We start from the raw sequence: 13,680 nt of genomic DNA, 5'->3' as shown, positions 1-13,680 counted from the left end.
GGGTGTGAGAGATGAGAGGGGTCAAAGATGACTCTTAAGACTTTCGTCCTGAGTAACGGGAAGGAGGGAGCCACCATCAACGGAAATGGTGAAAGCCAGGGTAGAACAGGTTTGAGGGAGGAGATCAGGAGTTTGTTTTTGAAAACTTTATACTTAGAGGTCTGTTAGACACCCAAGAGAAAAAGCATATTTACTGGCTATTAACATTTACTGTATCTCCAATGTTTAGCAGAGGAACTAGCCCTCCAAATACATTGGTTGAATGAAAGACAAGAAAAGTTATTTGAATACTAAGTGAAATAAGTGTCAGATGATCCCATTTTATTTTATTTATACCTGTGTGTATACATACACACACACACACACATATTTGTGTAAGAAAAGGCACAGATAGATACCAAAATACTAACAATAGTTATGTGGGATATGACCAAGTGATTTTAACCTAGTCTCTTTCTCTTTTTGAGAATCTGTACAACATCTCTATAAAATAGTTTATGTAAAAGGGAGACGTGCTCTGAAAGGTGAGAAGACTATGATTCTAGCCCATCGTTAGATTCTAGGTTTTTTCAACCATTGCAGAGTTGATGAACCCTTGAATTGTTTACAGGTGGTGTTCTTTATGAATAGGAACACTGTGGACAGATGGTTCTTTTCTTTTGAAGTATTTCTTCATGATCTACTCCCAAAATTAGAAACAACGGACTGAAAGATAAAAAGATTTATAGCCCTTCTTAAACATTGCTAGATGGCTCTGCAGAAAAACTGAACCGATTTAGCATTCCAGCAGTGATAGAATGCTAGACAGTCTATCAGGAAAGATATCCCCTCCTACTAAGTCGGGATTTCAGTTTCACACCAAAAAATTACTTAGCAGCATTTCTTCACCTGCCGTGGGGGCATAAAAAGTCTTCATGGAGGTCTTCCATATTTTTCAGGCGTAGGAATTGGCGTGGTCCACGCTGGCTACGAGAGACGCCTGGCCCATCACCTGGGAGCACACAGCACACCAGCTATCCTAGGAATCATAAATGGGAAAATCTCCTTCTTCCATAATGCAGTTGTCCGTGAGAACCTGCGACAGTTTGTAGAGAGTCTTCTTCCAGGGAACTTGGTGGAGAAAGTAAGTACCTGGCTGAGAAGTAGTTTAAGAGGCTCCTGGGACTGCTGGCTGCCCTGAACTCTACCTGTGGTCATCCTCAGACCTGAGTTTGATTTGGGGCAGGGCAAGACACATATTAATTAATTAATTACTCTGACTAAATCATTTAAATGAAGTCTGCCAGAGACTGAAAATTGAAACAGACGAAGTAGAGAGACTGAAAGAATCATCCTTGTCAAAACCGCTGGGAAGATTTACACTGTCATAGGAATCTGAGCCTAAAATGAGAGTGCCTCTTATTTTCTCAACAAAAAATTAGATCACAACATGGGATGAAGGAGGTCTTTCCAACTCATGCATTTGTTCATTTAAAGATACTTTTCTTATGAGAGTATTCAAATTAAGTTATATTTGGTTATATATTTAACAATTATATCTACTGAAAACACCAGATTCCATGAAATCAGATATTATTTTTGGAACTTTCAAAACATAGCGATGCAACAGTGTGAATAAATTTCACAAACAAAAGATTGAGCTAGAGAAACCAGGCACAGAAATTCACACAAACTATAAACTATGATTTTATATTTAAGAAGAATTTTTCCCTCAGTATCTGAGGTTAGAGGTCACAGGAACTAGAAGAAGATTCTTATGTTGCTTTAAATGAAAATGATTCATTCCTTTAATAATACCAAGGAGAGTGAACATACAGATACTTCCATCCTATTTCTACACAGCCTGTCCCACCAGGATCATTACCCACAGAAGAAATATTTGTTGGAGTTAACTTGAAATTGTCAGAGAGCATTGTAGCCTCCTAAAATGATGATAGGTTGTCCTGACAGGTCCTCAAACCTTTTTAAAATGCCTGTTGTATGTCAGACATTATGATAAGTGCTGAGGACACTTTCCAAGGAGCTCGCAGTCTAGTAGGTGATTGTTTCCATCCGATGTGTAGAGTGCCCATCCTAGAGATTTGAGAAAGGCTTCCTGGCAGAAATGACCCCTGTACTGAGTTTGCCAGGTGAGAGAGAAGTAGGGAATGAGTTCCAGGCATACAGAGGTAGCCTGCTTTGTATGAAGTAGTCATTAGTGAGTGGGAGAAGACAAGATTAAAGGGGTTAACAGGAATCTCACTGTGAGGGTCTCCTTTAAGGAACTTGGACTTGGCCTGCAGGTGATGGAGCCATTGAAAGGGGCTGAGCAGTGGGGTGAAATGATGAGATTGAGGTTTTATATAGATCATTCTGGAAGCAAAGTGGAAAGATAAACTTTTTTGAACTACTATGAACATTTTCTAGATAGAAATTTAATTTATTCAAGTTTTTATTTTGTTTTCTTGGGATTAGTTTAAGGCATAAACAGGGAAACACAAAAGTAGCAATTCAGATGGCAGTGAATGAACTTACGTAATGTATAGGTGGGGTGGGCCCACTTAGTTTTATTTAAGCCATTTTAAAAGAGCAGTTGTTGCATTATCTTCTAATTGATTAAAAAGTGCAGTCCATAATTGAGCAAGAACCAACTTTGAAAGCTCATTTTTTTTTTATAATATGGTCAGTAATTGTTTCAGAAAAGATTATGATTTCAGTCTGTAAGGGTTGGATCACATGAAAATATGAAATCAGTATCTCTGTTCTTTTAATTAATTTTAGTCAAATAAAGGCAAAAAATTAGTTGTCTACATTTTTTATTTTTTACAAAACAATCTTTTACACATATTTGGTTTTGTTTAATTATCTCCTGACTGGATTATAATGCAGTTGTTAAGAATTAAATGTTGAAACTAACATCCTTTATTCAATTTAAGGTTACAAATAAAAATTATGTCAGATTCCTCTCTGGCTGGCAGCAAGAGAATAAACCGCATGTCCTTCTGTTTGACCAAATGCCCGTTGTACCACTGCTCTACAAGGTACTTTAGGTGCTGGGGTAATGTTTTCTCTTATTTTGGTGATTTTCTTTTTTGTGAGTAACAGCTCATCCCAAGAGAAATGCTTGAAGACCAGAAATTTGCTTTAACCACCATACATTGAGGACCTACTGATGCTATTACTGTGCTAGTACTTTCCACACACATAATAGCATTTAACCTTCAGAAGAACCCAGTGATACAGATTATTATCCCTACTTTTACTGAAGCTTAGAGTGGTTGTATAACCTGCCCAAGGTCTCCCATGGTGAATATCGATTCCCTTGTAGCCTGTCTGATTCCAAACCTGCCCTCTGAATATATACTATACTTCTATCTAGCACACCTCTGGTTATCACTGTGACATGAGATGGGAGAGGAAAGTGCTAAACCGTTGGCATGGTCACTGCCATCTTACATAATTAGGGTACAGGTAATTCCTCAAACCTCCCACCCAGTACAGATCTCAGTAAGATGAATATCTTGCTGTCTGAAAAAAAGAATTAGTTGTTTAGCTTTGTTGGTACGGTTTTTGTTCATAGAGCACCATAGATTTCCTACAAGGGTACAAGGGTGTAGCAGCCTGAGTGGGGCTGTATAAGCTAGCGTTCATCTCCACCCACTGATGAGAACAAGTCACACTTAATTTAGATGCTGTGCTATCAATTTCATTTCTTCCTCTCTGTTATGCCCTAACAGTTGACTGCGTTCGCATATAAAGATTATTTGTCATTTGGATACGTGTATGTTGGTTTGAGAGGGGCGGAAGAGATGACGAGGCAATACAACGTCAATGTCTATGCCCCCACCATCCTGATCTTTAAAGAACACATACACAAGCCTGCAGATGTTATCCAGGTATGTGAGTGTCACCTTGTTTCAAGATGGCCCTCCCATTTTATCTCAGGTTGTCATATAAGTAAACAGCAAAATCGAGCAAAGCAGGAGAGAAGAAACTAGTTTTAATCTCTTCCTTTAGGGATTTCCCTGGCGGTCCAGTGGTTAAGACTCCACGCTTCCACTGCAGGGGGTGCGGATTTGATCCCTGGTCAGGAACTAAGATCCCACATGCCTCGCAGCGCAGCCAAAAAATTAATTAATTAATTAATTAACTAACTAAATAACATCACTGGAAAAAAAGAAAAAAACCCATAAACTAAGTTGAAGAACATACACTGAATATTTATCTGATCTTAAGATAGGGAAGGGCTAAAAACATTGGGGAAAATCTTGTTGGAAAATCTTAATAGCTTGATTATAAGTTTTAAATTTTTATATAAATACTTAAGAATTTTTGGTTAAACAATAAGGGAAGTAATTACAACCAATATAAAAGGGATCATTATCTTTAATTTCTAATGAGCTTCTTCTAATCAAGGAGATCAACCCAAAACTTGTTGAGAATGACCACTTAATGAGTACAGAATGACCACTTAATGAGTACAGAGTTTTAGGGTGATGAAAATGTTTTGGAACTAGATAGAGATGAGGGTTGCACAACACTGAATGTACTAAATGCCACTGAATTGTACACTAAAATGGTTAATTTCATGCTAGGTGAATTTTACCTCAATTTTAAAAAAATTTTTTAAAACTTCCCCCCAAAACAAAATGAACAAAATCCTGAGAAGAGATTCAAGTGACTAATAAACACCTTTTAAAAAAATAAATCTCACTAATAATCAGAGAAAAGCAAAATAAACATTTTCTTCTCTCATCAAATTGTTAAAGATTTTTGAAGGAAAAATACCCAGTAGAGTTGAGACTGCAGAGAAACAGGCACTTCTCTTTCTTGCCTTGCTGGAAGAAGCCTCAAAACTTTTCAGAAAAGCGATCGGGTGATAAAACATCAACTGCCTAACAGAAGAGCACCCCTGAGAACCTACTGTGTGCCAAACACTGCTTTCTGCGCTGGGGGTGCAGCCCTGGACGAGATCGACAGAGTTCCCCGTCCTGTGTTCTAGTGGGGACGACAGACAATCAGCATAACATACTGTATCGTGGTATGTTATATAGTGATACGTGCCAAGGAGAAAAATAAAACAGGGGAGAGGAACGTAGGGTATTAGGGGAGAGGGCTCACATTTTTAAGGTGGAGCAGCCAAGAAGGGCCTCATTAAGGTGACACGAGTAAAGACCTGAGGGAGATGAGATTACCTTTTAGGACTCTATCCTAAAGGAATAGGAACTTGGGCAAAGAATTACATACAGAGATGTTAAATATCATTCCTAATACGAAAAATGAGGGGGAAATATAAACATCCGACGGCAGGATAATTACTGGTACATCCCAGAGACTATTACATAGCCATTTAAAATGGCAATTTGAGAATACTTAATGATGGGGATAATTTTCCTAACATAATGTTACAGAGCAAGCAGGATGCAGAATTGTATATGCAGTTTATTCACTGACCTCAGTTTTGTAAAGTGAGTGCATGTGTGCATGTGTACGCATAGGAAAAAAACGAGAAATAAATACATCGAAACATTAATGGTTATCTTTTGATGGTAGAATTATATATTATTTCAATATTTAGGTTTTCAAAAATCCCTATAATGAACATGTATTTTTTAATATTTTTAATGTTATTTTTTTTTTAATTGTCAAGAACCCTTTGATACTTTCTCTTATAGGAGGCTAGAATGAGAAGAAAGAGAAATTCTATAAAATCCTTTATTTCATTCGTTCAATACATTCGTTGCCTGCCTGCTGAGCACTAAATACAGAACAGCTCTGACATCCAGTGTTAGTCTTTGTCTTCTTTGATTCACAGTCGGGGAGGAGAAGGACCGTCCACTGTAGTAGGTGTCTCACTAAGATGTAGGGTTCCTCCGGGTGCCATGTGGACGTAGAAGGGGTCCTGAGACTATGGGACTAGGGTAAGGGTGTTGTGTGTGACAGAACCAGATGGGGAAAGTGGATAGTAAGGAAGGGAGAGCGGGTTTAAGAAGAAGGTAATGAGTTCAGTTGTGGACATAAGAATTAGAACTGCCTTTAGGAAATCTAAGGGGAGATGTCCATCAGGCGGGAATCTAGATCCAAGGAAAGGCGGAGGGGCTGGAATAGAGATTTGTCAATCATCAGTGACTGGTTAGAGGTTGAAGTCTTTAGTGTGGGGAGATCTCCCAGGCATCGTATGTAAAGTAAGGAGAGAAGGCAGCCAAGGACAGAACTCTGGACAATCACCAGCAAATAAAAAGAGGGGATGCCTGATGGCGACTAAGAAGGAGCCAAGAGAGAGTCAGGAAGCAAACGAATGCCAGTTGTGGAAGAGAGGAAAGAAGGTCACCTCAATCCAAGATTAATCTGTAAGGTTTCCTAAATTGCTTTTTAGTGATAGCTTGTACCCTTGGGAATTGTTATTTATTTATTCCCTGGGGAAAATCATTAATCAAATACATTAACAAAATTACTGGTACAATGGATGCTTTACCAGTTTGCTCTTTATGAATATAAAACTGCATTCTTAACATAAACTGAGTCCTCCCAATGGCAAGGGGCTTAGTATAACACTAGTAGCACTAGTGGTTTCTCTTAGCTCTAGTTAATTTGTTTTCATCTGCTGTACAGTGGTTATGGCCACATGATAATGGGTTTATTCATTCTTCTGTGGATGGACATTTCGGGGCCTTAGGACCAGTGATGCCGTGGACATCACGTGTATCCCAGTGTACCCAATCACAAGTTTCTACAGGACGGCAGTTTTAAAAATGTGGTTCACAGACCCCTGGGGGCGGGGGGGGTCCGAAAGACCCTTTAAGAGAGTCTGTGAGATCAAAGCTGTCTTCGCAGGAACCACTAAGACATAATTTGTCTTTTCTCTGTGTTGACGCTTGCACCGATGGTGCAAAAGCAATGGTGGGTAAACTTTCCAGTGCATAACCACCAAGTGCACACACCAAGGCCCGGGCACCGGGCTGCCGGTGGCCATGTGTTCTTCACTCCTAAGCACTCGCCGTAACAACACAGAGGATCAACACTCATTTCACTGAATAGCCTTGATGAAGCAGTAAGAAGTATGAATTTTATTAATAGGTAAATTGACACTCAAGTCCACGTCTTTCTGGTGTCTTTAATGTTCTCCGTGACAAAATAGGAAGTGTGCTGAAAGCTCTGGTGCAGGCCGAGGTGCAGAGGGTGTCCTGAGGACAAATATTTGTGTGGTTGCCTAACTCAGGAGTTTTGAACTAGCCACTTGTTTTTTACTTGAAAGAATAATTGACGGACAACTATGGTTACTCAGAGTTAGGCAGACATTTTCTTGAAAATGAATGAAGTGAGCCTGGCACTTTAAGGGAAACAACTCACAGTGTCTGTTGCCGATGATAGAATCCAGGCTTCCAAGGAAATTATAATTTTGAAAAATTTGTATCAGCCATCATGACCTTGATAGCTTCTCAGACTTTCTTATGAGATTGGTTCACTGATGTGATGCATTTTTTTCATATGAATAAGAAAATCTGTCAGCGTCTGGGAGATCAGTGAACCAATATTTTTCGAATGACCGTGCATGAGTAAAAGATCCATTCTAAGTGCAAGGCAATCAGTGAATTTTACTTTCTTTATTTTTGATCAGTGAATTTTAATTTAACAGAGTACTAAAAGTTCATTGATGGGAATTCCCCCACAGTCCAGTGGTTAGGACTCTGCACTTCCACTTCAGGGGCACAGGTTCGATCCCTGGTTGGGGAACTAAGATCCCCCATGCAGTGCAGCCAAAAAAAAAAAGTTCATTGAATCCACATAGCAACTAACCTTTAAGAAACTACCATTTGTCCAGTTGCGGTGTAGTGGCAAAGAAGAATATCCATAGTTATCTGAAAAGCTATTAAAATAAACCTCCCTTTTCTAACAATATATCTGTGTGAGGCTGGATTTTCAACCAAAACAATATATGACCCCCGATTGTATATAGAAGCAGATATGAGAATCCACCTATCTCTTCTATGAAACCAGACATTAAAAAGATTTGTAAAAATGTAAAGCAGTGTTAATCTTCTCACTAAACATTTTTTGGTTTTGGAAATTATTGTGTTGTTTTTTTTTTTTAATGTTTAAAAAAAGTTATTTATGTTAACATATATGGCTTTATTTTTAAAAATGATTAAATATATATATATCTTTAACTTTACTAGCTAATGTGTTTTCCTAAGTACATTTCCACCAATCATGTGTGAATGTTCCATTGCTCCATATCCTTGCCAACGCTAGACCAATTTAATTTTTCTGACATGAATGGTGTTGATTTTTATCAAATACTTTTTACACATCCATTATGATTATCCAGAGTTTTCTTCTTTCATGTTTTGTAATGCGCTAAATCATATTAATCATTTTCTAGTGTTAAACCTAACTTGCATTCATGAGATAAATCCAACAGGATCATTATTTATATTATGCTTTCAGTATATTGCTGTATTCAGTTTGCTAACATTTTGTGTAGGACTTTCACATTTATGTTCAGAAATGAGATTGACTTCTAACTTCTCTTTCTCAAGATGCCCATGTGAGGATTTGAATCATGAAACGAGATGGGGTGTGTTCTCCCTTTTTCTCTTCTCGGGAAGACTTTGTATAAGATTAGATTGTCCTCCTTGAAAGTTTGGTCAAAACCACCTATGTAAAGCCATCTTAGCCTGAGTTTGTGTTTAAGGAAAGATTTTTGACTACTGACTCATCTTCTTTAATGGTTATAGAACTATTTAACTCTTCTCTTGTTCAGATATTGTTTTATTTTTCTAGAAATTTTTCTGTTTCATCTAAATTTTCAAATTTAAATGTATATGTGTATATATATGTATATGTATATATTTTTAGTTTCTACAACATAGGGAGTGATTCCTCCTCGTCATCCTTTTTTTTTTTAATATTTATTTATTTTTTTGGTTGCTCCAGATCTTAGCTGCAGCAGGCTCCTTAGTAGCAGCTCCAGAGCTCCTTAGTTGTGGCTCCCCGGCTCCTTAGTTGTGGCATGTGAACTCTTAGTTTCGGCACGCATGTGGGATCTAGTTCCCTGACCAGGGATCGAACCCTCATTGGGAGCATGGAGTCTTATCCACTGCGCCAGCAAGGAGGTCCCTTTTTTTCTTTTTTTAATATTTATTTATTTGGCTGCGCCAGGTCTTAGTTGCGGCACTTGGGATCTTCGTTGCCGCGTGCAGGATCTTCATTGTGGCATGCAGGATCTTTAGTAGCGGCGTGCAAACTCTTAGTTGCGGCATGTGGGATCTAGTTCCCTGACCAGGGATCAAACTGGGGCCCCCAGCATTGGGAGCGCAGAGCCTTAGCCACTGGACCACCAGAGAAGTCCCTCGTCATCCTTGATAATGGTTATTTGTGCCTTCTCTCTTATTTTCATGATTGGTTTTACCAGAGGTTTGTCAATTTTATTAGCTCTTCCAAAGAACCAATTTTGGTTTTGTTAATTCTTCTTCTTATATATTTATTTTGTTTTATTGATTTCTATTTTCATCTTTACTATTTCCTTTTTTCTACGGTTGTATTTTTGCTGTAACTTCTTGATATGGATGTCTAGTTCATTAACTTCTTTTCTATTATATTCATTTTAACATTACTCTCCAAGTACTACTGATACTTTATCTGAGTCCCAAAGTTTTGATAAATAGTATTTTCATTAATCACTTCAAATTCAAAATATTTTCTTATATCTGATATGCTTTCTTCTTAGATCAATAAGTTATTCAGAGTTTCTTAATTTCTAAACAAAAAGGGATTTTCTGGTTTCTATCTTGTATTGATTTCTTGTTCAATTGTGGTCAGAGAAGCTACTATATATATAATTTCAGTCCTTTGAAATATATGAAAGTTAGTAATAACAAAGTGGTCATATTACAGTTTTGTTGTCCGCCTTTTATACTCAGTAACATTGTTACTTAGGAGTTTTGTGCGATTTTTTGTTTGTTTGTTTTCGGATTTTTGGCCACACGGCAGCGAGGCATGCGGGACCTTAGTTCCCCAGGGATTGAACCCGTGCCCCCTGCAGTGGAAGCACAGAGTCTTAACCATCAGACTGCCAGGAAGTCCCAGGGAGTTTATTTTCAATTGTTCAGTTTCCTATAAATCTTGAAGTAAAGTTGCCTAAAAATTCCAAATTATTGACTTTTTAAATCTGCTAGTGTAAAACAGTATACAAAAGTTGTCCAGTGAAAAGAGCAGTTGATTTTTCCTTTGACCTGAAATAGCTATGTCATTGCTCTCAGCCCTGCATTTTTTTTTCTTTTTTTTTTTTTTTTGTCTGCGTTGGATCTTTGTTGCTGCCCGCAGGCTTTCTGTAGTTGTGGCGAGAGGGGGCTACTCTTCGTTGCAGTGCGCGGGCTTCTCATTGCAGTGGCTTCTCTTGTTGCAGAGCATGGGCTCTAAGCGCGTGGGCTTCAGTAGTTGTGGCACGCAGGCTCAGTAGTTGTGGCTCATGGGCTCTAGGGCGCAGTCTCAGTAGTTGTGGCACACGGGCTTAGTTGTTCTGCGGCATGTGGGATCTTCCCGGACCAGGGCTAGAACCTGGTTCCCTGCATTGGCAGGCGGATTCTTAACCACTGCGCCACCAGGGAAGTCCCAGCCCTGCATTTTTTAAAAAGATCACCACATGTTTATCTGCTCAAATGTGTCTGACTTACGTGGTTTTATTACTTTAGCCAGGATCAGGCACTTCTTTTTTTTTCTTTTTTTTTTTGGCCGCGCTGCACGGCATGCGGGATCTCAGTTCCCTGACCAGAGATTGAACCTGTGCCCCCCGCATTGGGAACACGGAGTCTTAACCACTGGACCGCCAGGGAAGTCCCTCAGCTACATGTTTATTAAGCTGTAAGTAAAGCCCATTTTCAGTGAGAAAACTGAATCAGAATCCACTGTCTCTTGGTTTTTCTCCAGGCCCGAGGTATGAAGAAACAGGTCATTGATGACTTTATCACCCAAAACAAGTATCTGTTGGCAGCCAGGCTCACCAGCCAGAAGTTGTTCCATGAACTCTGCCCTGTGAAACGGTCTCTCCGACAGAGGAAGTAAGGACTGAAGGCTTTGCCCCTGATCATCAGTGCAGCAGAGGGGCATGTTGCATTTTACTACAAGGCAATTAAACATCGCCCCTGAGACAGTCAGAATTTATTCTTCATGGAACAAATATTGATGAACAACTATGACAGTGAGGGGTATAACAGTCCAGGGCACCTTAGGACCAAATTATTGGGTGTGCCAGAGAAGATCCCTCTAAGAGGTAACACTTTAGCTGAGCCCTAAAGGATGAGTAGATTTTGCTGGGTATGAAGGAGAGCCTGGGTCACTGTAAAGCAGCATGGAGTAGGAGAGAGTTACTGTTCCTACCAGAGTATTCCACACAGGGTGAGCCTCGGGGGGTCTTGGAGAAGGTCTTGGAGAGGAGCCAGGTTAATGACTAAACAGTAGAGAAGTGAGGGTACTGAGGAAATGGTAAAATAATTAAATGGGAATAGCAAGGCTGAGGCATACTTATTCATACAGAGTGTCTAAAGTCTGGAAATACAGGGAAAATACTTATTATACCTCTTTCAGATTAATGAATCAGTGCCTTTAAATTTAGGGCTGTTTCATCTGTGAAAGCTGTCTGGATATGAAAGGAAAACCGATTTGGAAGAGCGATTTTGATCACGTTATGTGAAAATACAACTAAAATATTGTTTAAAATAGGAAAAATTCCCTATGTTTCCAGACTTTTCAGTTTCCTTTATAGACTAAGAGGAGAAAGACTTTAATTAAATGTAAGGCAGGTGATCCTGGACTTTAAGGATTGTTATTTATACCGCCTTCAGAAAATATCCCCAATCCACGCGCTCCTCCCCTTTGTTAGCACCGCCACCCTAGCCACGTCACTGTCACCTCTCGTCAAGGCCACCGTGTTAGCCTGCTAACCTCCTCTGCCTCCACTCCGCTCTCCCTCCCTCAGTCAGTTCATGTCAGCCAGCGATCCTCCTAGCACTGTGAATTGGATCGAGTCCCCCAGTCTCAGAGTCTTTGCCCTTGCGGTGCTCTCTGCCTGGAGTGCTCAGACCCCACTTCCTCTATGGCACCTCCTTCACGTCTCTGCTCAGCCAGTCTGATGGAGCGTGACTCCCAGCCCACCCTTGACTCTCTCCCCTTCACTTCTTTTTTTTTTCATAACCCTTGTCACTACTTGTCATGATCTATCCATCTATCTATTTGTTATCTGCCTTCCACACTGGAATATCAGCTCCACGAGGGCAAGAACGTTGTCTGTCTTACCTGGCATCTACTGAGTGCTCAGTAGTATTTGAGAGAACGAATGCATGAATGAATGATTAGATGAACTTTCCCTTGGCACCACTACAAAGGAAGCCCTTCAGAATGAGGCCCAGTGGCCCTGGCCTCAGATAGGCTCAACCAGCCCTGCCTGCGGTGGGAGAACTAGAACAGGTGCTTTCTGCGAGGCCCTTCTGCATCAAGGGTTCAGTGACCATTGCCTTCAAAGGCATCTCTAAATGTCGTGACGTTTGGTTTGGGGAGAGCATCACCAGTCTAGAAAGAAGCAGGTCTTTAATGCCTTGGACATTTTCTCTCATTAGAGGCTCCCCCATGAAGCTTTCATTCCTAAAACATGCTCGTTCACTTTGTAAATGAGCGTCTCCTCTCTTTCACCTTCACTTGCCATTCAGGTTCTAGCCGTGGCCTCAGGGATTAACGTCTTCTCTTTTGTTGACATGCAGGTACTGTGTGGTTTTACTGACCGCTGAGGCTACCAAGTTGAGTAAACCCTTCGAGGCTTTCCTGTCCTTTGCTCTGGCAAACACGCAGGACACGGTGAGGTTCGTGCACGTCTACAGCGATCGGCAGCAGGAGTTTGCCAACACCTTACTGCCAGACAGCGACGCGTTTCAAGGAAAATCAGCGGTGAGTCGTGGATGCTGTCCTGGTCTCAAGCTCTTCACAAGCACGTGGCACTTAATTCTGTGTCCTCCTTCCTTAGGAGTTTTCAATATAGATTCTGGGAAGTCCAGGAATCTCTGAAGCCTGTTTGTTCTGTTTTATTTTGCCTTATGTTTTCCGAGTGCTTGGAAGCCATTTGACTTTTTTTTTTTTTAATTGAAGTATAGTTGATTTACAATGTTGTGTTAATTTCTGCTGTACAGCAGATTGATTCAGTTATATATGCGTTCTTTTTTATATTCTTTTCCATTATGGTTTATCACAGGATATTGAGTGTAGTTCCCCGTGCTGTCCGAAGCCTGTTTTGAAAGCACTCCTAAACTAGTCTTTTACCGTGCTGATTTCACCTCCTAGATTTTCAGCCTTGGACCTTCACAGAAAGCATCTTCCCTCTGGGTAAAGATTAAAGAGCGTCAGCCCTTTTCACCAGCCTTTCCCCTTGGCAGGTCTAGTCTTACTGTACCTAGTTTGTAGACTCTTCCTTAGGCTACCAGTAATAGGCTTGCCAAATGTCTCCCTTCTGTGCTTCTGCCTCTTTTACTTCATCCTAATTGATCTGACCTTCCTTTCCCCTCCTTCATCATCACTCTCTGCAGAAGCATGAAATTCTTCTCTTTTTCATCATCTTGGTAATTATGGAAAAATCTCTTGAAAAAACGAAGGTTTCCTTCTTTATGACATTAAGTCAGAAGTTATAGAACAAAGTCTATTGAGAAGAAAGAGCTT

The 13,680-nt window shown here is 40.0% G+C and overlaps 1 protein-coding gene across 4 annotated transcripts in view; it reads left to right on the top strand.

Annotated features, from left to right (window-relative positions):
- The window catches only part of DNAJC16 (DnaJ heat shock protein family (Hsp40) member C16), a 36,128-nt gene that overhangs the window by 15,860 nt on the left and 6,588 nt on the right, over positions 1 to 13,680 (top strand). For 3 of the 4 annotated variants that reach the window (XR_009700413.1, XM_061184909.1, XM_061184911.1), the window contains 5 exons: positions 939 to 1,123; positions 2,916 to 3,020; positions 3,717 to 3,875; positions 10,909 to 11,039; positions 12,735 to 12,918. Coding sequence is in view for 3 of the 4 variants with exons in the window: in XM_061184909.1 (XP_061040892.1) it covers positions 939 to 1,123; positions 2,916 to 3,020; positions 3,717 to 3,875; positions 10,909 to 11,039; positions 12,735 to 12,918 (764 nt within the window). In the remaining variant the exon portion in view is untranslated. The remainder of the gene's footprint in view (positions 1 to 938; positions 1,124 to 2,915; positions 3,021 to 3,716; positions 3,876 to 10,908; positions 11,040 to 12,734; positions 12,919 to 13,680) is intronic. The other variant, XM_061184910.1, reaches the window with a different exon arrangement.

This window comes from Eubalaena glacialis, chromosome 3 (assembly GCF_028564815.1).
Source record: "Eubalaena glacialis isolate mEubGla1 chromosome 3, mEubGla1.1.hap2.+ XY, whole genome shotgun sequence".
In the NCBI taxonomy this organism is placed as follows: Eukaryota; Metazoa; Chordata; class Mammalia; order Artiodactyla; family Balaenidae; genus Eubalaena; species Eubalaena glacialis.
The sequence above is the reverse complement of the archived record's forward strand: the minus strand, read 5'-3'. Positions and strand labels throughout refer to the sequence as shown.